At 44.3% G+C, this 23,088-nt stretch overlaps 1 protein-coding gene across 4 annotated transcripts in view; it reads left to right on the top strand.

The window, feature by feature from the left end:
- The window catches only part of wdr81 (WD repeat domain 81), an 85,928-nt gene that overhangs the window by 39,625 nt on the left and 23,215 nt on the right, over positions 1-23,088 (top strand). For all 4 annotated transcript variants that reach the window (XR_009816630.1, XM_061973221.1, XM_061973220.1 and 1 more), the window contains 3 exons: positions 12,944-13,768; positions 17,097-17,242; positions 17,386-17,568. Coding sequence is in view for 3 of the 4 variants with exons in the window: in XM_061973221.1 (XP_061829205.1) it covers positions 12,944-13,768; positions 17,097-17,242; positions 17,386-17,568 (1,154 nt within the window). In the remaining variant the exon portion in view is untranslated. The remainder of the gene's footprint in view (positions 1-12,943; positions 13,769-17,096; positions 17,243-17,385; positions 17,569-23,088) is intronic.

The following is a 23,088-nucleotide window of genomic DNA, read 5'->3' as shown; positions in this document are numbered from 1 at the left end:
CTCCCAGATTCTTGTGTGGAGCTCAGCCAACGACAAGGATCTGGCCAGAGTCAGGTTACTTTTATTCTAACCTCAAAAAGGAGCAATGGTATCCAAAATATTTACACCTCTTGATGTATATAAGTTTAACACATCATTAACAGTCTGTCTTGGCTGTCTTGGTTGACAAGACTCTGCAGCATCGCGTGGACATCGGGGGCGGTACCTCTGGATTGGCAGACCGGGTTGGTGGTTCCTCTCTTTAAGAAGGGGAACCGGAGGGTGTGTTCTAACTATCGTGGGATCACACTCCTCAGCCTTCCCGGTAAGGTCTATTCAGGTGTACTGGAGAGGAGGCTACGCCGGATAGTCGAACCTCGGATTCAGGAGGAACAGTGTGGTTTTCGTCCTGGTCATGGAACTGTGGACCAGCTCTATACTCTCGGCAGGGTCCTTGAGGGTGCATGGGAGTTTGCCCAACCAGTCTACATCTGTTTTGTGGACTTGGAGAAGGCATTCGACCGTGTCCCTCGGGAAGTCCTGTGGGGAGTGCTCAGAGAGTATGGGGTTTCGGACTGTCTGATTTTGGCGGTCCGCTCCCTGTACGGTCAGTGTCAGAGCTTGGTCCGCATTGCCGGCAGTAAGTCGGACACGTTTCCAGTGAGGGTTGGACTCCGCCAAGGCTGCCCTTTGTCACCGATTCTGTTCATAACTTTTATGGACAGAATTTCTAGGCGCAGTCAAGGCGTTGAGGGGATCTGGTTTGGTGGCTACAGGATTAGGTCTCTGCTTTTTGCAGATGATGTGGTCCTGATGGCTTCATCTGGCCAGGATCTCCAGCTCTCGCTGGATCGGTTCGCAGCCGAGTGTGAAGCGACTGGGATGAGAATCAGCACCTCCAAGTCCGAGTCCATGGTTCTCGCCCGGAAAAGGGTGGAATGCCATCTTCGGGTTGGGGAGGAGACCCTGCCCCAAGTGGAGGAGTTCAAGTACCTCGGAGTCTTGTTCACGAGTGAGGGAAGTGTGGATCGTGAGATCGACAGGCGGATCGGTGCGGCGTCTTCAGTAATGCGGACGCTGTATCGATCCGTTGTGGTGAAGAAGGAGCTGAGCCGGAAGGCAAAGCTCTCAATTTACCGGTCGATCTACATTCCCATCCTCACCTATGGTCATGAGCTTTGGGTTATGACCGAAAGGACAAGATCACGGGTACAAGCGGCCGAAATGAGTTTCCTCCGCCGGGTGGCGGGGCTCTCCCTTAGAGATAGGGTGAGAAGCTCTGTCATCCGGGGGGAGCTCAAAGTAAAGCCGCTGCTCCTCCACATCGAGAGGAGCCAGATGAGGTGGTTCGGGCATCTGGTCAGGATGCCACCCGATCGCTTCCCTCGGGAGGTGTTTAGGGCACATCCGACCGGTAGGAGGCCACGGGGAAGACCCAGGACACGTTGGGAAGACTATGTCTCCCGGCTGGCCTGGGAACGCCTCGGGATCCCCCCGGGAGGAGCTGGACGAAGTGGCTGGGGAGAGGGAAGTCTGGGCTTCCCTGCTTAGGCTGCTGCCCCCGCGACCCGACCTCGGATAAGCGGAAGAAGATGGATGGATGGATGGATGGACATCATTAACATTAGTATATGGGGTGTTTTCAAATCTAATAATTTCCATGCTATCCTTAACGTGTCTTCCCCGAGCAGCTGCAGACCCAACTGTTGGTTTGGATCTTGCAGACAAGTCGAAAAAAACCAGAAATTATCTGATAAAGCAGCATCGACAATATTCCCGTTTGAATTAGCAAGACCCTTAGTAATGATCAAATCAAAGGTGTGGCCTCTGCTATGGGTGGGTTTGTTTCCGCCCGAATGCAGCTGATAGGCTCCAGCACCCCCCGCGACCCCAAAAAGGGACAATCGGTAGAAAATGGATGGATGGTATTGGTATTTCCTCTTACAATCTTGATTTGATGTTTTTACTGAGACATGGTTCCACATAAACACAGCATATGCAGTTCTGATTTAAATCCTCACTTTAACTATGTTTGAGAAAGAACAAAACCAGAGGGGTGGGGGTGTTGGTGCCATATTTAGGGAAAATATCTGCACCCACAAATTGGCATTTGGGGTTTTTTCATCATTTGAGTATGTGTCATTCAAAATGGAGATAAACAATCCTCCATACTTTATAAGTATTATCTACAAACCACCACAGAATTCAAATTAATGATGATTTTATAGAATTACTTTCAGTTATGTGCACTGATTTTGACAGTTTGGTCATCACAGGGGACTTAAATATGCATGTAGATGTAGCCAATGGTAGGCATGCTAAAGAACTCAGGAAATACAATTATTAAAAAGTATTTATTACGAAAATATCTGGCTTTGAGTACTGTGTGTTTGAGGTTAGCTCGTTACCCTAAACATTGTGTTCTTCAAAGGAATGTCGATTACATTTCTCTGATCAGATCATCTGTGTGTCTTTTAACCAACCTATGTGCTTTAATAGTAGTGGTTGTTTTAGAGGAGAGCACTTCATTATTGGGCCTCTGGTTGATATCATGTTTATCAGCACAGGGACTCCTACGATCCCAGACCAGAGCTGTTTGGCATAACAGATACAGGCAGCGCTGGCGGGTACCAAGCTGGGGCAGCTTTGGTTAAATGAATGGGTTGAGGAGGAAGAGGGGCACAATATATTTTTGAAGACGGAATCCTTGATCGCACCATGTCTGGAGTAAGGGGAATCATTTTAATATCTGATTTCACCAAGCTTTCAAGATGTTCAGGAAGTCTCATGGGTGACGGTAGAGAGGAGAAAGACTGCACCTCTGGAGGGTGGGATCCATGTTAGTGGTAAGGGCGGCCATGAAGGTGATGATGATTGAGTTGCTGCATCAGAATCTTGTATTCGGCATCCTGGAGGTGCTGCTTTGGTTACAGTGGTCCTTTGCTGGGTTCCTAGGTGGCAGCAGAGGAGTTCTTTTTCCTCTGTGACAGCCCAGGATCCGGTCCAGGCCTATGCCTCAAGAGTGTGGAGGAGGTTATCCGTCAGTCGTCTCACTCCACCTCTGTTTAGGTGATCCTCTCTTTGCCAGAATAAATTGAAGTTGTCAATAAAATGCAGTCCACTGGACTCAGACTTTGGACAGCCATCTATTCAGCTGAAGCAGCCGGCTGAATTTGTTTATGCTCCTGTTGATGTTTGGGAGAAGTCCACTGATAAGTGTAGATATTTCCACTTTATCAACACTCTCAAATAGTTTAAGTCTTGCTTCAGGATTACAGACTGTTGGTTTCTGACGTCCACAGCACCCACATGCACAATTAGCTGTTTAGTCCCTTGGTGTTTAGCCAGGAACTCAGGTAGCTGCTTTGTGATGTCTGAGACGGTGGCACTTGGAAAGCTGCATGTCAATCAATCAATCAATCAAAGTTTACGGACTTGGAGAAGGCATTCGACCGTGTCCCTCGGGAAGTCCTGTGGGGAGTGCTCAGAGAGTACGGGGTATCGGACTGTCTGATTGTGGCAGTCCGCTCCCTGTATGATCAGTGCCAGAGCTTGGTCCGCATTGCCGGTAGTAAGTCGGACACGTTTCCAGTGAGGGTTGGACTCCGCCAAGGCTGCCCTTTGTCACCGATTCTGTTCATAACTTTTATGGACAGAATTTCTAGGCGCAGTCAAGGCGTTGAGGGGATCTGGTTTGGTGGCTGCAGGATTAGGTCTCTGCTATTTGCAGATGATGTGGTCCTGATGGCTTCATCTGGCCAGGATCTTCAGCTCTCACTGGATCGGTTCGCAGCTGAGTGTGAAGCGACTGGGATGAGAATCAGCACCTCCAAGTCCGAGTCCATGGTTCTCGCCCGGAAAAGGGTGGAGTGCCATATCCGGGTTGGGGAGGAGATCTTGCCCCAAGTGGAGGAGTTCAAGTACCTCGGAGTCTTGTTCACGAGTGGGGGAAGAGTGGATCGTGAGATCGACAGGCGGATCGGTGCGGCGTCTTCAGTAATGCGGACGCTGTATCGATCCGTTGTGGTGAAGAAGGGGCTGAGCCGGAAGGCAAAGCTCTCAATTTACCGGTCGATCTACGTTCCCATCCTCACCTATGGGCATGAGCTTTGGGTTATGACCGAAAGGACAAGATCACGGGTACAAGCGGCCGAAATGAGTTTCCTCCGCCGGGTGGCGGGGCTCTCCCTTAGAGATAGGGTGAGAAGCTCTGCCATCCGGGAGGAGCTCAAAGTAAAGCCGCTGCTCCTCCACATCGAGAGGAGCCAGATGAGGTGGTTCGGGCATCTGGTCAGGATGCCACCCGAACGCCTCCCTAGGGAGGTGTTTAGGGCACGTCCCACCGGTAGGAGGCCGCGGGGAAGACCCAGGACACGTTGGGAAGACTATGTCTCCCGGCTGGCCTGGGAACGCCTTGGGGTCCCACAGGAAGAGCTGGACGAAGTGGCTGGGGAGAGAGAAGTCTGGGCTTCCCTGCTTAAGCTGCTGCCCCCGCGACCCGACCTCGGATAAGCGGAAGAAGATGGATGGATGGATGGATGGCCCTAAATCACAAGTGTCTCAAAAGGCAAGTGACATACTCGGCTCAGATCCCACATCAGGGCAAGAAAAAATTCAACCCAATGGGATGACAATGAGAAACGTTGAGTAGATCTCGCATAATATTGTGATGTGACCAATTTGTTTATGTTTGTTAGATTTGGCGTCGTCTTCAAGCAGAAGCTTATCTTTGACCTTGGCACTTGGCACAGTTACCGTAGTCTGTCTGTCTGACGCTTTGTTCTAACTTCTTCCTGTTTGTGATATTCAGTCACATTTGGCTGTGTCAGTGGCAAAAATGTGTTTGTTATTCCAAATGAGATTACATCGTCCATGGATGCCAATTTTCTGACTTGGCACCAAGTCATTTGCAGGTGTCTTTATAGAGTTTTTGGAAAGACACTATCAATTAGCTTCAGGCTGTGCGTAGCAGTTAATTCACCCGTTGAGCTGCATGTAAATGATGACTTCTTACCACTGGATTCCACTGGTAGTGTCGTGAAGTCCTTTGTCCCTTTCCAGGGAAAAAATCCTTTGCTTTTAGCACACACATTTCTTGTTGATATATCCAACAGCTTTCTAAGGGAGCCATTTGGGTTACTGTCAGGTTTAAGCACCGAACTATCTAATAAACAGAAAAAGAAGCAAGGAATCGGGCAGAGACAGAGTTCAATTTTGCTCATGAGGAGAACGCATGGAGCTGCGCACTCAGTTACAGTCTCCCCCCACGCCCCCATTTTATTCAGGAGTTCCCTAATTACATCGCTGAGGCTGCTTCTAAAGGGAGGAGTCACATATTATGCAAGCAGCTCAGTAGACACAATATGTGATTATTCAGAACGGAAATGTGCTGAGGCTTGTGATTGCGCCCTGTCTCTGCTTTGTCTGCCCGGTGTTGCCTTATCTTCGTTGAGGTGCTTGAGGGCCGTCCTCGGCTGTGAGCAGGCTGAAAAACAGAAACATCTGCGGCGAGGCAATTCCCAACTTGCAGTGGAAGATAACAAGTTATGTGCCTTTGCACGAAAAGAAAAGTACAGCTTGAGCACAATAGATAATAACTAGAGCAACGGCCTTTAAGCATAAGAGTTGTATGATAACTTATATATAATGATTCTAACTGTTACTCCTTTAGCCATGTTGAGAGGGTTGTTGTCGCTGACCCGTCAGATGGATTGTAAAAACATCAAAAATTAAAGCTGCAAGCAGCATTGGTCGGGCCCGCGTATTTGGCAGGTGCTAGTCCTAAGTGTCCCAATACATTTGTCTACTTTTAGTCTGAAGTGTCCCAAGACTTTTGTCTAGTGTACCTACCTTGTCTGCATTGTGTGGGCACGTTGGTGCTTCCTGCTTTTAAGCAGCCATCTTAAAAAAACAGCAGCGCAGCGGGTCTTTGAAGGGTCATAAAATCAAAACCGGAGCAGGTATTAAAACGCTGTTCTGTTATTTTATACACAAGGGTTTAATCTCTCTCCTGTGTTAGTTTGAAGCCGAAACGACAAACGCGCTAAGAGGAGATAGTTTTTGAAGGAAGGTGACCGGTTTTTACAAAAAAATAGTTTTGAAGGGGGAATAGCAAACTTCCTGTTGATTTTTGCTGGGGGTTGTCAATTTATGAAATGTAGGTCTAAATGAGACCTACATAGAGGTTTTTGTTTCATGTCTCTCCGACGTTCCCAGTGGGAGTTACAGGCAGTTTTGTCCGTTTTTTCATCCGAGGAGCAGTTTTTTGTGCGTTTCATTAAAAAATTGCGCTAGAGCACAATTTTGAGATTTGGGGTTAGGTTTTTTTATTAGATCACAATTTTTGCCAGTCCTGATGTGTGTGTTCAGTTCGGTGAGTTTTGAAGCATGTTAAGGGGGTCAAATTACAGCTCAAAGAAGCAAAAGTGACTGTTTTTAGTACTTTTTTGTCTTGAAGGGGGAATTGCCAACTTCCTGTTGATTTTTGCCCGAGAATATACCATTATGAAATCTAGGTCTAAGTCACACCTACATAAAGGTTTTTGTTTTATGTCTCTCCGACCTTCCTAGTGGGAGTTACAGGCAGTCTAGTTTTTTTTTTTCGGAGGGGGCGCTAGAGCGCAATTTTGAGTTTTGTGGTTCGTTTTTTTTTTTTAAAAAGGCAATTTTCGCAGGTCCTGATGTGTGGGTCAAATATGGTGAGTTTTGAAGCACGTTAAGTAGGTCAAATTACAGTTTAAAGTGGCGGCGGAAGAATAAAGAATAATAAAACCTTACAAATTCAATAGGTCCTTATGTCCCATTGCATAAGGACTCCCTTTGGGAGGGATGCTAATGCCAGCAGACAAAGATACAGATTTGAAAGACTTCCAGCCTCAATTTAGACACAATTCTGCGAGGTAATCACATAAACTACCAGAGGTGGGTAGTAACGCGCTACATTTACTCCGTTACATCTACTTGAGTAACTTTTGGGATAAATTGTACTTCTAAGAGTAGTTTTAATGCAACATACTTTTACTTTTACTTGAGTATATTTATAGAGAAGAAACGCTACTTTTTCTCTGCTACTTTTATCTACATTCAGCTCGCTACTCGCTACTAATTTTTATCCATCTGTTAATGCACGCTTTGTTTGTTTTGGTCTGTCAGACAGACCTTCATAGTGCCTGCGTTTCAACAAATAAATGATAAATGATAAATGGGTTGTACTTGTATAGCGCTTTTCTACCTTCAAGGTACTCAAAGCGCTTTGACACTACTTCCACATTTACCCATTCACACACACATTCACACACTGATGGAGGGAGCTGCCATGCAAGGCGCTAACCAGCACCCATCAGGAGCAAGGGTGAAGTGTCTTGCTCAGGACACAACGGACATGACGAGGTTGGTACTAGGTGGGGATTGAACCAGGGACCCTCGGGTTGCGCACGGCCACTCTCCCACTGCGCCACGCCGTCCCAACAACAATACAGTCACTGGTGACGTTCACTCCGTTCCACCAATCAGATGCAGTCACTGGTGACGTTGGACCAATCAAACAGAGCCAGGCGGTCACATGACCTGACTTAAACAAGTGTAAAAACTTATTGGGGTGTTACCATTTAGTGGTCAATTGTACGGAATATGTACTGTACTGTGCAATCTACTAATAAAAGTTCCAATCAATCAATCAAAAGTGTGAAGGAAAAAAGACCCTTTTTTATTTCAACCGTACATCCCGTCAAAAGCCTAAAGACTGACTGCACAGTTCCTGTCTTCACAATAAAAGTGCCGCTCCATCGCGCCTGCGCTTTCAAAATAAGAATCTCCGAAAGCCAGTGCAAACAAGCTAGCAAGCTAGCAAGCTACGGAGTTTGCCGCCAATGTATTTCTTGTAAAGTGTATAAAAACGAATATGGAAGCTGGACAAATAAGAAGCCAAAAACCAACCACTTTCATGTGGTATTAGACAGAAAGGAGGAACTTTTTTTCTCCTCCATTTGAAAACGTGGACGTTATCATCACTACTGTCTGATTACAATCAATGCAAGTCATCAGAATCAGGTAATACACCAACTTATATTCTTGTTTTCATGAAAGAAAGGAATCTATATGTGTTAAACATGCATGTATATTCATTAAAACACCTTTAACATGTAAACAAAAACGGCAAAATAAATAAATATAAATTATATACTGTATATATCAATGTATGTATACATATATATATGTGTGTGTGTGTATGTATATATATATATATATATATATATATATATATATATATATATATATGTGTGTGTATGTTACTCATCAGTTACTCAGTACTTGAGTAGTTTTTTCACAACATACTTTTTACTTTTACTCAAGTAAATATTTGGGTGACTACTCCTTACTTTTACTTGAGTAATAAATCTCTAAAGTAACAGTACTCTTACTTGAGTACAATTTCTGGCTACTCTACCCACCTCTGTCAACTACTACACTGTTCATTATGGATGTATACCGAGTACCGGTATATTTTAGTACTGCTTTCTAATTGGGTCGGTCCTTCTGGACTGTGAAGATTCTGGATTGTTGATACTGCTTCCGGTATTCTTTTATCCAGCTGATTGTCGTAATTATGACACGCTGTCACATTCGGGGTAGCTGCCGCTGCATACACAGAAAAAAAATCAGCTTGAAATAAACACAAATAAGAAGCAACACCACACAAAGTTTGTAACACAACAAGTCATCCTCTTAAGTTTCAAGTGAACGCCACTTAAAGGGGAACTGCACTCTTTTGGAATGTTGCTTATCGTTCACCGTCGTTGTGAAAGCCATGACCACAGATGTAGTTTTTTAATGCGTTCGAAATAGTAAATAAAGTATTTGAGCTTTTACACTAGTAGTGTTTGTGGTAGAGCCTGGCGATGTACCACGTTTGTAAGATATATCGATATATTTTTAAACAAGATATGAATTAAGAAAATATCTTAATATCGATATAATTTATTTCACGTTAAAATGACCAAACGCCGCTTATTTGTTCCATCCATCCATCTTCTTCCGCTTATCCGAGGTCGGGTCGCGGGGGCAGCAGCCTAAGCAGGGAAGCCCAGACTTCCCTCTCCCCAGCCACTTTGTCCAGCTCTTCCTGTGGGACCCAGAGGCGTTCCCAGGCCAGCCGGGAGACATAGTCTTCCCAACGTGTCCTGGGTCCTCCCCGCGGCCTCCTACCGGTCGGACGTGCCCTAAACACCTCCCGAGGGAGGCGATCGGGTGGCATCCTGACCAGATGCCCGAACCACCTCATCTGGCTCCTCTCGATGTGGAGGAGCAGCAGCTTTACTTTGAGCTCCCCCCGGATGGCAGAGCTTCTCACCCTATCTCTAAGGGAGAGACCCGCCACCCGGCGGAGGAAACTCATTTCGGCCGCTTGTACCCGTGATCTTGTCCTTTCGGTCATGACCCAAAGCTCATGACCATAGGTGAGGATGGGAACGTAGATCGACCGGTAAATTGAGAGCTTTGCCTTCCGGCTCAGCTCCTTCTTCACCACAACGGATCGATACAGCGTCCGCATTACTGAAGACGCCGCACCGATCCGCCTGTCGATCTCACGATCCACTCTTCCCTCACTCGTGAACAAGACTCCGAGGTACTTGAACTCCTCCACTTGGGGCAAGATCTCCTCCCCAACCCGGAGATGGCACTCCACCCTTTTCCGGGCGAGAACCATGGACTCGGACTTGGAGGTGCTGATTCTGATCCCAGTCGCTTCACACTCGGCTGCGAACCGATCCAGTGAGAGCTGAAGATCCTGGCCAGATGAAGCCATCAGGACCACATCATCTGCAAAAAGCAGAGACCTAATCCTGCAGCCACCAAACCAGATCCCCTCAACACCTTGACTGCGCCTAGAAATTCGGTCCATAAAAGTTATGAACAGAATCGGTGACAAAGGGCAGCCTTGGCGGAGTCCAACCCTCACTGGAAACGTGTCCGACTTACTGCCGGCAATGCGGACCAAGCTCTGGCACTGAGCATACAGGGAGCGGACTGCCACAATCAGACAGTCCGATACCCCATACTCTCCGAGCACTCCCCACAGGACTTCCCGAGGGACACGGTCGAATGCCTTCTCCAAGTCCACAAAACACATGTAGACTGGTTGGGCAAACTCCCATGCACCCTCAAGGACCCTGCCGAGAGTATAGAGCTGGTCCACAGTTCCACGACCAGGACGAAAACCACACTGTTCCTCCTGAATCCGAGGTTCGACTATCCGGCGTAGCCTCCTCTCCAGTACACCTGAATAGACCTTACCTTATCCTATCGGGTTCTTTTGGCTCATAGGACTCCTGAGGCAGCGGACAGGTACCGACAGGCCAAGCGGTGTGCGGCTTCAGCGGTCGCAGAGGCAAAAACTCGGACATGGGAGGAGTTCGGGGAAGCCATGGAAAACGACTTCCGGACGGCTTCGAAGCAATTCTGGACCACCATCCGCCGCCTCAGGAAGGGGAAGCAGTGCACTATCAACACCGTGTATGGCGGGGATGGTGTTCTGCTGACCTCGACTGCGGATGTTGTGGATCGGTGGAGGGAATACTTCGAATCCTCAATCCCACCAACACGTCTTCTTATGAGGAAGCAGTGCCTGGGGAGTCTGTGGTGGGCTCTCCTATTTCTGAGGCTGAGGTTGCTGAGGTAGTTAAAAAGCTCCTCGGTGGCAAGGCCCCAGGGGTAGATGAGAACCGCCCGGAGTTCCTTAAGGCTCTGGATGCTGTGGGGCTGTCTTGGTTGACAAGACTCTGCAGCATCGCGTGGACATCGGGGGCGGTACCTCTGGATTGGCAGACCGGGGTGGTGGTTCCTCTCTTTAAGAAGGGGAACCGGAGGGTGTGCTCTAACTATCGTGGGATCACACTCCTCAACCTTCCAGCTTATTTGTTGTGTTCATTTATTCTCCCCCTGCTTCCTACTCCCTCTCAACACTCCATGTGCTATTAAAACCCTCCCCTTCCTCCTTCCAAGACGTGCTTGCCCTCTACCACTCACTGCACTGACCCACAACAACAACAACAACACACAAGCATATATGAAGTCTGACTGTGCCACCAGTGACTAACTAGTAAGTAAAATGCCAACTTCTGCATAGCTGCCAACAACTACGGTTTTCCTGTAATGAGTAACGGACAAGTGGTTTATCCAATCACATACAATGATTTTTTTTACAAAGCCCCGCCTTCTGAAATACATCTCCTATTGAGAAGTCCCAGATCCTTGTGTGGAGCTCAGCCAACCACAAGGATCTGGCCAGAGTCAGGTTAAAAAACTACAGTTTTCCATTAAAAATAATTAATTTAAAAATCGACGCTACGTACATTCCCCAGTAGCTTGGCTACTTTCTGACCAAGAAGCAATTTCTGTAGCTTAGCTATTTTTAGACCCATGTAGTGGTTAGCTAAGCTACATGCTACAAAAGAAAAGAGAGGGAGAAGAGAAAGAAAGAACCGTATACGGGAAACATCAATGATGATTGGTTGGTTTACGTATATGAAAGTCCATGATTGGTTGGTTAGTTTACGACAGGGGTGCTCACACTTTTTCTACAGGCGAGCTACTTTTCAGTCGTGGGGATCTACCTCATTCATGTATATAATTTATATTTACTTATTTATGAAATATATGTTTTTGTTAACAAGTTAAAGGTGTTTAATGATAATGCAAGCATGTTTAACACATATAGTTAATATTGTTAATACATTAAAGGTGTTTAATGATAATACAAGTATGTTTAATACATATAGTTAATATTGTTAACAAGTTAAAGGTGTTTAAAGATAATGCAAGCATGTTTAACACATATAGTTAATATTGTTAACAACTTAAAGGTGGTTAAAGATAATACAAGCATGTTTAACACATATAGGTAATATTGTTAACAACTTAAAGGTGGTTAAAGATAATACAAGCATGTTTAACACATATAGATTCCTTTCTTTCATGAAGACAAGAATATAAGTTGGTGTATTACCTGATTCTGATGACTTGCATTGATTGTAATCAGACAGTGGTGCTGATAACGTCCGCATTTTCGAATGGAGGAGAAAAAAAGTCCTCCTTTCTGTCCAATACCACATGAAAGTGGTTGGTTTTTGGCATCTTATTTGTCCAGCTTCCGTACTCCTTTGTATACACTTTACAAGAAATACATTGTCTGCAAACTCCGTAGCTTGCTAGCTTGTGCACGCCAGCTTTCTGAGACTCTTATTTTGTTAGCGCAGGCAGGATGAAGCAGAGCTTTTATTGTGCAACTGTGCAGTCGGTCTTTGGAGTTTTGACGACAGGTACGGCGCCAGAGTCTGTTGAAACAAAGTGTTTCTCGCCTTCCAGTCGGTCATTTTAATGAGCTGGCAGCAGCCAGCGTCATCTCAGAAGACCCTCGGGTGCCGTGAATGTCAATCAAGTGACGACAGTGACGTCATAGTGAAGATTTATGATCGCTCATTTTTAGGACTATTTCTTTAATGCCTGGCTGGTGATCGACTGACACACCCTCCGAGATCGACCGGTAGATCGCGATCGACGTAATGAGCACCCCTGGTTTACGATGATGAGTCACAATTGGTTAAGATTAGGGCAAAACATTACGGACAGGCCAATCATAGGCAAGAAAGGGAAAGGAAACCCACAATGGTTACATTCCCCTTTCGTTGCAGTCCATTGTATTTTCTAAATTGCGCTTTTTTTGTGTAATTATTTTGAACAATCTGGCAGCATTGTGTCTATTTGTCCCACAACAACCAAATCATACCAAACTGCAGCACTATGAAATGTGGGAAGGTTCAAGTTGAGTACTTTAGGACTGTTTACAATGGAAACACTATAAAAAAAAAAAAACTATACTGCTGGGTTTGGATTCCAACTATGTTTTGGCTTTGACTGGAACGTGTACAATTTGCAGTGTCATTGGTGTGTATGTGGGGTTCTGCAGGTGATGTCGCAATCCGGAAACTGGTACCCAACCATGAACTGGTCTGGCAGCTGGCGTCTTCATACCATCAGAGTGTCAGTCAAGACTTCGTAGAAGGAAACGCTGTTTCAAGAGTGGACTTGCCTTCAGTCTCCATGGGGGTCTCCTCTGATTTTAGCAGGCCCCCAGGGTGCAGTGCTTTCCCCTCACCTTTAATTAGCTCAACCACATTTGGAGACCCACTCCCAGAATCAGGAACCTTTGGGAGCCATCTGGTAGGAAATCGTATCCAAGTGTCAAGGGAGTCTTATCATAGTGGTAGCCCTAATATGGGTTTGACCGGCTCTTGGGGACGCTCCAACCATACCGTGCCCAGTAACACTTCTGCCTCTGCTGTCACCACTTCATCCATCAGCACCGCACCCTTTCCCTCATCCTGGGTGACCGGACCTCCTCCAGAGGATAGCGCGCTGAAACAGGAACTGGCTCGCAGTGGCCGTTCCTTGCAGGGCAACTGGCTGGCCTATTGGCAGTACGAAATCGGCCTCAACCAGCAAGATCCTCATTTCCACTTCCACCAGATCCGTCTGCAGAGCTTCCTGGGTCACTCAGGCGCTACAAAGTGTTTGGCACCACTGGCGGGCGAGGATTACTTCCTCTCTGGTGGTAAAGATAAGACTGTGAAGCTTTGGCCCCTCTATAATCGCGGCGACGGGACACAGGAAGTGGAACCAAGGCTTACATATACCGACCACCGCAAGTCAGTGTTCTATGTTGGACAACTGGAAGCTTCGCAAGAGGTGGTCAGCTGTGATGGAACCGTGCACCTGTGGGATCAGTTTACTGGTAAGGGACATGCTTTGGTTTCTTTAACACAACATTAGGTACACTTGCACAAGCTAATGAATGCCAATACAACGCTAAACGCTCATTGTCAGAGAGTACCTTGTAACAATTTGTTATTGCTGTAGTTTTTGTCCGATTCATTCTGATTTGGTACCTCATATTGGAAACAACACTTAAAGGGGAACATTATCAAAATTTCAGAATGGTTAAAACCATTACAAATCAGTTCCCAGTGGCTTATTTTATTTTTCGAAGTTTTTTTCAAAATTTTACCCATCACGCAATATCCCTAAAAAAAAGCTTCAAAGTGCCTGATTTTAACCATCGTTATATACACCCGTCCATTTTCCTGTGACGTCACATAGTGATGCCAACACAAACAAACATGGCGGAAAGAACAGCAAGCTATAGCGACATTAGCTCGGATTCAGACTCGGATTTCAGCGCCTTAAGCGATTCAACAGATTACGCATGTATTGAAACGGATGGTTGTAGTGTGGAGGCAGGTAGCGAAAACCAAATTGAAGAAGAAACTGAAGCTATTGAGTAGGGCTGCAGCTAACGATTATTTTTCTATCGATTAATCTATAGATTATTTTTTCGATTAATCGGTTAATCTATAGATTATTTTTTTTCGATTAATCTATAGATTATTTTTCCTTTTACCGATTTTTTTTTTTTAATTTAAAATGAAGAGGAAAAAATAAATGTAGGCCAGTTTTTTCAAAAGGCATGGCTTTTATTTACAAAAAAAAAAGTATGGCCACTCAGTCAACATTGACAACAACATGACAAAATATTCTGTAACAATGTAAACATTTAAAACTTTTAACATTTAACAAAATTAAAAGTAGCTTATTTGCTTTTTAATGTGCAAATATAAAAGTAAACATCCAGTGCAAATCTTAATATTCTGGAATAGTATAAGCATTTCAAAAGTAAAAGTATTGCTTATTTTGCTTTAAAATGTGCAAAAATAAAGATAAACATCCAATACAAAAAAGTACAAAACGGAAATATTCTGTAACAGTGTAAACATTTCAACAAAAGTAAAAGTATTGCTTATTTGCTAAAATGTGCAAAAATAAAGCTAAACATCCAATACAAAAAAAGTGTACAGTGTAAACATTTCAACAAAAGTAAAAGTATTGCTTATTTTGCTTAATAACACAACAATGATAGTATGATTAAAGTGAAAGTTAATTGTTGGTTTGTACATAGTATATGTAACTGTTAATGTTGTAAAAGGTATTTGCACAACTAATTAACGTTAGCGTTTGTGACACGTCTTGTGCCGTGGGGTTCTTTCAGGACCGACAGACTGAACGCCAGACGGCTTTGTCAGGTTTACAATCTTTTAATTTTACACAAAGTCTTTTCTCTTCCAACTCTTTTCTCTTTCTTTCCTCGCTTTTCGGCTCCTCTTCCTCGCTCGCTCGTCGTCCCCTGTCTCTGTCTCTCCTCCTCTCTCGCTTCACGTCAGCTTCACTCTGGCTCCTTCCAGTCTCTCTTCCCTCTCTCTGCTGCTCCCCTTTTCTTCAGCGAGAGGAGATTGGATAATCGTGCCCAGGTGCGCGGATCGCGCACCTGGGCACGATTGCGGCGTCGCTCCCGCGGCGCGCCCCACCTCGCCGCTCGCTCGCCGGCCCCGCCTCTCCACAGCGTTAAAGAGGAGCGAGTCTTTGTAAACACTGAACAGGCACGCCAAACGCGCCTCTCAGAGCGAAACGGTGCTTTAATTTATGAATTCACAACGCAGATACAAATGACACATTCATGTTTTTGTGTAATGATGACAACGTATACGCACGCGGACGATTGACTAGTTGATGGTGATGGCAAGAACGCTGTCGGTTTTCTTTTCAAATGTTCCTTCATAGCCGTTGTGCTGCTATGATAGGCCATTTCCGCTCGACACAGTGTGCATACAACATTATTAGGCCGTTTATTGAAATACTCCCACACTTTTGACGACTTTTGGCGTGCTTTTTCCCCTCGCTCGCATCGTCTGCTTTGCGCTCCGCCATGACAGTAGTGTGACGTAAATATACGACGCACAAAAACGGCGTCGACGTATTTACGTAACCGATGACGTCGACGCGTCGTTTCAGCCTTACTATTGAGCCATATCGGTTTGAACCGTATGCAAGCGAAACCAAGGAAAACGACACGACAGCCAGCGACACGGGAGAAAGCGAGGACGAATTCGGCGATCGCCTTCTAACCAACGATTGGTATGTGATTGTTTGGCATTAAAGGAAACTAACAACTATGAACTAGGTTTACAGCATATGAAATACATTTGGCAACAACATGCACTTTGAGAGTGCAGACAGCCCAATTTTCATCAATTAATATATTCTGTAGACAAACCCTCATCCGCGCACTTTTCCTGAAAGCTGATCCGTCCAGTTTTGGAGTTGATGTCAGCAGGCCAGGGAAGCTAGGGTCGATATTCTTCTCTTGACGGTGTGAGCCAAGACATCCAGGGGGTTTAGCTCGCTCGTCTGCGGGAACAAACTGCCGCCATTGCTTGCCGTGCTAGCGAGGTCCTTTGTCCCCGAATTGCTCACACACTCCGGCAGATTCAATGGGGGTCTGGCGGCAGATTTCTTTGACTTTATGGTTGGAAATGCATCTGCTTTGAGTGTCGCAGGATATCCACACATTCTTGCCATCTCTGTCGTAGCATAGCTTTCGTGGGTAAAGTGTGCGGAACAAACGTCCAATTTCTTGCCACTTTGGCATCTTTGGGCCACTGGTGCAACTTGAATCCGTCCCTGTTGGTGTTGTTACACCCTCCGACAACACACCGACGAGGCATGATGTCTCCAAGGTACGGAAAACCGTCGAAAAAACGGAAAATAACAGAGCTGATTTGACTCGGTGTTTGAGAAAATGGCGGATTGCTTCCCGATGTGACGTCACGTTATGAGAGCGAATATTAGAAAGGCGTTTAATTCGCCAAAATTCACCCATTTAGAGTTCGGAAATCGGTTTTAAAAAAAAAAAGGTCTTTTTTCTGCAACATCAAGGTATATATTGACGCTTACATAGGTCTGGTGATAATGTTCCCCTTTAAATGATGCAGTGCACATCTGTAGCACTACAAATTGCAAGCACAAATGAAACATGTTGTATAAATCGAGTCCTACACTGTTAAATCTGTGCTGTTTAATCTTTGTCAAGGCAAACGTTCAATGTTGGTTTTTATAAACTTGCGCAGCTGTACCTAATTCGATGTTTATGGGAAGCTACATTGGCAAGCATAAAACATTCATAGCCTCTTTTATTTAAGAAGCAATAATAGCCTATTTTTGCATTCCAGGGAAACAGATCCGCTCATACGAAGCAGTGGATGGGAAGAATCCAATTACAGCTGTCACCACCATGCCTGCACCACACTGCAGCGTCGTATTTGCAAGTGCAGACGCCGTTCTCCGCTTCATTGACCCTCGCAAACCAGGACTGCAGGTACTACGTTATCTGAGCAAACACATCACCTGGAGACCTGCATCCCAACATTGCCATTATACTTTTACTAAAGTCTGTCATTTCTGTTTTGCACTAAACTTTGCATTCCACGGTGACAAATGTTCCCATGTGTCCCCCCCCAGCATGAATTTCGCCTGGTGTACAGCAACATAAACAACGGTCTCATCCGATACTTGGCTGTTAGCCCTACAGGACGCACAGTTGCGGCGGGTTTCTCCTCTGGCGTCATAGTTCTACTAGATGCACGCACAGGCCTTGTTCTGAGGCGCTGGCTCGCTCACGAGGGAGATATCCTACAAATGAAGGTATTGTGTGTGTATATTATATATATGTTGTTATCATATGTTTTAAATCTATGTATTAGAGATGCGCGGATAGGCAATTATTCCATCCGCAACCGTATCACAAAAGTCGTCATCCATCCACCCAACCAACATTTTATCAAAACCACATCCGCCAGTTGTTATATATCTAATATAGACGATGCAAGGCATTAGTGAGGTTTGAAAGCTTTTGCCTGTTAAAGAAAGGAGACTGATCCAATGGAGCAGAGACATTCAATGCGTGATAATATTATTTATCATTATTATAGTATTATTGTCATTTCCATTAAGAAAGTGTTGACTATTGTTGCCAATGCCCTCAGATCAGGAGTGCGTTCCTCACACTTTGTGTGCGCAGTTGCAGCAAGCAGAACGATGCTTTTAAGAAGTTAAAAAAATGTTTTAGAAAGACTAGGCCTATATTTTCGTTAGGTAAAAAAAAAATTCTGAATTTATTTCAATGAATATTAACTTGTTAACGTTATAATGCTCAAATAGGGACGAGGGCGGGGTGCACAGTGAAGCAGTGAACAATTTCGCGACAAAGATGAACCTTTATTGATTGATCTGCAGCCATGAGAAAATATCAGACAATCTCCATTGTCAACGACAGGCAGGAAAATTAAGATAAACACATAGCCTATGTTGTAGGCATAGGCTCATACGTTTTTAAGTTGAAATAAAAAAAATAAATAAAAAATGTTCCTCATAAGCCTTAGGCTGTCAATCACGCGCACAAACTTAAATTATACAATAACATATGTATGTCATCCCTATTTAAACAAAAATAAATTAAATAAATAATAATAATAAATTACCTGCAACTTATTGGCCAAGGCAAATAGCTGAAGGGGGGAAATCAAACCCATCAGACTGCACTTTATCATCAAACTTGAATTATAATGAAAATAGACGGTCGCGACAAACAAAGCAGGCTAAATATCCTTACATTGTCGCCAATCGGGGATGCGCTTCACTTGAAAGCGAGGCCAAATAATTATTCACACATAGTAGTATATCTCCAATAGAAAAAAACACAATAAACAACGCAATTGCCTTAATTCCTTTGCATTGTAGTGCGCCCAAACAACACGTAACCATCAAAATTATTCAGCTGAGCGAACTCAATATAGGTTAGACATGGGCTTATTTGGTATAGCCTATAGGTAACGTAGACTAATTCCTTTAACATATCCAACCGTATGTCTACTTACTTTTTTTTTTGTTAGCACTATGCAGGAATAAAATGGCATCTACAGTGCCAGGATTCAGGCGAGAGCGCCTGGCCTCTAAAATGCGCCCTGCTGCGCTGTAAGGAGCGCTCACTTGCGCCACTTGTTGCTGGGACGCATAGGATTCTCTTGGCAAGGTGTTGTAGTCGTGGGAATGATTGTCCTTGTTTCCCCCAAAAGGAAAGTAGATTTTCCTCTGCTGATCCGTCGAGATGGAAGTTTGTAGAGGAATAATCCTCGACTTCTTCAACAAGCACAGGTGTATCCTCCTCCCATTCTGTGAAGTCAATCCTTTTCTTTTTCGGTGATGCACCATCAGCTCCACCTAAAGGACTGATAAAATCTATACGTTTTTCGTATGTGGGTAACAACATTTAACTATGTATATATATTTCCGAATTGGTTCAACCGCAACCCGCCCGCATCTATTTAAAATATATTTTTTTCGTCATGTCACCCGCCTGACCCGCGGATTATCCGCGGACTCCGTGGTTGTGTCCGCAAACCGCGCATCTCTACTATGTACAGGTAAAAGCCAGTAAATTAGAATATTTTGAAAAACTTGATTTATTTCAGTAATTGCATTCAAAAGGTGTAACTTGTACATTATATTTATTCATTGCACACAGACTGATGCATTCAAATGTTTATTTCATTTAATTTTGATGATTTGAAGTGGCAACAAATGAAAATCCAAAATTCCGTGTGTCACAAAATTAGAATATTACTTAAGGCTAATACAAAAAAGGGATTTTTAGAAATGTTGGCCAACTGAAAAGTATGAAAATGAAAAATATGAGCATGTACAATACTCAATACTTGGTTGGAGCTCCTTTTGCCTCAATTACTGCGTTAATGCGGCGTGGCATGGAGTCGATGAGTTTCTGGCACTGCTCAGGTGTTATGAGAGCCCAGGTTGCTCTGATAGTGGCCTTCAACTCTTCTGCGTTTTTGGGTCTGGCATTCTGCATCTTCCTTTTCACAATACCCCACAGATTTTCTATGGGGCTAAGGTCAGGGGAGTTGGCGGGCCAATTTAGAACAGAAATACCATGGTCCGTAAACCAGGCACGGGTAGATTTTGCGCTGTGTGCAGGCGCCAAGTCCTGTTGGAACTTGAAATCTCCATCTCCATAGAGCAGGTCAGCAGCAGGAAGCATGAAGTGCTCTAAAACTTGCTGGTAGACGGCTGCGTTGACCCTGGATCTCAGGAAACAGAGTGGACTGAGATCTGCTGTGGGGGTGTCGACCAGCAGATGACATGGCACCCCAAACCATCACCCAACCATGCAAATTTTGCATTTCCTTTGGAAATCGAGGTCCCAGAGTCTGGAGGAAGACAGGAGAGGCACAGGATCCACGTTGCCTGAAGTCTAGTGTAAAGTTTCCACCATCAGTGATGGTTTGGGGTGCCATGTCATCTGCTGGTGTCGGTCCACTCTGTTTCCTGAGATCCAGGGTCAACGCAGCTGTCTACCAGCAAGTTTTAGAGCACTTCATGCTTCCTGCTGCTGACCTGCTCTATGGAGATGGAGATTTCAAGTTCCAACAGGACTTGGCGCCTGCACACAGCGCAAAATCTACCTGTGCCTGGTTTACGGACCATGGTATTTCTGTTCTAAATTGGCCCGCCAACTCCCCTGACCTTAGCCCCATAGAAAATCTGTGGGGTATTGTGAAAAGGAAGATGCAGAATGCCAGACCCAAAAAGGCAGAAGAGTTGAAGGCCACTATCAGAGCAACCTGGGCTCTCATAACACCTGAGCAGTGCCAGAAACTCATCGACTCCATGCCACGCCGCATTAACGCAGTAATTGAGGCAAAAGGAGCTCCAACCAAGTATTGAGTATTGTACATGCTCATATTTTTCATTTTCATACTTTTCAGTTGGCCAACATTTCTAAAAATCCCTTTTTTGTATTAGCCTTAAGTAATATTCTAATTTTGTGACACACGGAATTTTGGATTTTCATTTGTTGCCACTTCAAATCATCAAAATTAAATGAAATAAACATTTGAATGCATCAGTCTGTGTGCAATGAATAAATATAATGTACAAGTTACACCTTTTGAATGCAATTACTGAAATAAATCAAGTTTTTCAAAATATTCTAATTTACTGGCTTTTACCTGTAAGTGAATGAAAGAGCAATCTAGTGGGCAAACAGTAGAAGATGGATGGAGGAAATAGTAAACAAATCCTGTAATAAACATCATTTAAGTTGTGTGTGTTTTTGCAACACCTTTCTTTGAACATGTGTACTGTATGTCCAATGTAGAACTGTTTGAACTAGGCGTGGGCTTGAGGTCTTTGTGTCACACAGTGTGTCTCGTATGTAGGCCGTAGCTGTGAGTCAAAATGACTTTTTTGTTGTCATTAGTAAGATTGTTTTGTTTTGGCTGGTATTGTCCTGTGAAATATGTGAACGTGGACCAATATCGTCTCTGGGACCCACAAATCAGCACAATAATTTTTTATTTTTTTTGTGTGCGTGTTAAAGATTTTTGAGGGTTCATTATATGCACACATTTATACACAGATCTGGTCATGTGACCAGGCCAGCTTTTATTTGTGACGCCAAGGTCGAGGTGCGGATGCAAGGAGGGTGTTGAAAGTTGTACCCAGGCAATCTGTTGTCAACAGACCAAAAGGATGAGCAAACTTTATTTAACCCCAAATGAGGTCAAGGATTGTGCCTGCCGTTTAAAAGGCCCAGGTTACTGCAAATATAGACACGGGTTACTCATTAGAACCATCCCACTCTCGTGCTGCTCGTACTCACCACTGCAAGGAGTGGCTGCTTTCTGTTAAGTGATATTACTTCATTGTTTTTGAAAAAATGTGTATGCTAAGTTGTTGTTTTTCAACGGCTGTATTAAAACAGTCTTGAAAGAAAAAACTTAAACCAGCTAGTTTTAGTCCTTGATTAGAGAACAGGAACAACGTTTGTCTTGTTGATAAGGTGAATGAGGTCATTCGAAGTATTATTTCATTTTTCATTTTTTCATTTCATTTTTATCAATCAATCAATCAATCAATCAATGTTTATTTATATAGCCCTAAATCACAAGTGTCTCAAAGGGCTGCACAAGCCACAACCACATCCTCGGTACAAAGCCCACATAAGGGCAAGGAAAAACTCACCCCAGTGGGACGTCGATGTGAATGACTATGAGAAACCTTGGAGAGGACCGCATATGTGGGTAACCCCCCCCCCTCTAGGGGAGACCGAAAGCAATGGATGCCGAGTGGGTCTGACATAATATTGTGAGAGTCCAGTCCATAGTGGATCCAACATAATAGTGAGAGTCCAGTCCATAGTGGATCCAACATAATAGTAAGAGTCCAGTCCATAGTGGATCTAATATAATAGTGTGAGAGTCCGGTCCATAGTGGATCTAACATAATAGTGTGAGAGTCCGGTCCATAGTGGATCTAACATAATAGTGAGAGTCCAGTCCATAGTGGATCCAACATAATAGTAAGAGTCCAGTCCATAGTGGATCTAATATAATAGTGTGAGAGTCCGGTCCATAGTGGATCTAACATAATAGTGTGAGAGTCCGGTCCATAGTGGATCTAACATAATAGTGAGAGTCCAGTCCATAGTGGATCCAACATAATAGTGAGAGTCCAGTCCATAGTGGATCTAACATAATATTGTGAGAGTCCAGTCCATAGTGGATCCAACATAATAGTGAGAGTCCAGTCCATAGTGGATCCAACATAATAGTGAGAGTCCAGTCTATAGTGGATCCAACATAATAATGAGAGTCCAGTCTATAGTGGATCTAACATAATAGTGTGAGAGTCCGGTCCATAGTGGATCTAACATAATAGTGAGAGTCCAGTCCATAGTGGATCCAACATAATAGTGAGAGTCCAGTCCATAGTGGATCTAACATAATAGTGTGAGAGTCCAGTCCATAGTGGATCCAACATAATAGTAAGAGTCCAGTCCATAGTGAATCTAACATAATAGTGTGAGAGTCCGGTCCATAGTGGATCTAACATAATAGTGAGAGTCCAGTCCATAGTGGATCTAACATAATAGTGAGAGTCCAGTTCATAGTGGATCTAACATAATAGTGTGAGAGTCCGGTCCATAGTGGATCCAACATAATAGTAAGAGTCCAGTCCATAGTGGATCTAACATAATAGTGTGAGAGTCCGGTCCATAGTGGATCTAACATAATAGTGTGAGAGTCCGGTCCATAGTGGATCTAACATAATAGTGAGAGTCCAGTCCATAGTGGATCCAACATAATA

This window comes from Nerophis lumbriciformis, linkage group LG17 (genome assembly GCF_033978685.3).
Source record: "Nerophis lumbriciformis linkage group LG17, RoL_Nlum_v2.1, whole genome shotgun sequence".
In the NCBI taxonomy this organism is placed as follows: domain Eukaryota; kingdom Metazoa; phylum Chordata; class Actinopteri; order Syngnathiformes; family Syngnathidae; genus Nerophis; species Nerophis lumbriciformis.
Note: the sequence above shows the minus strand (reverse complement) of the source record. Positions and strands in the feature narration are given on the sequence as shown.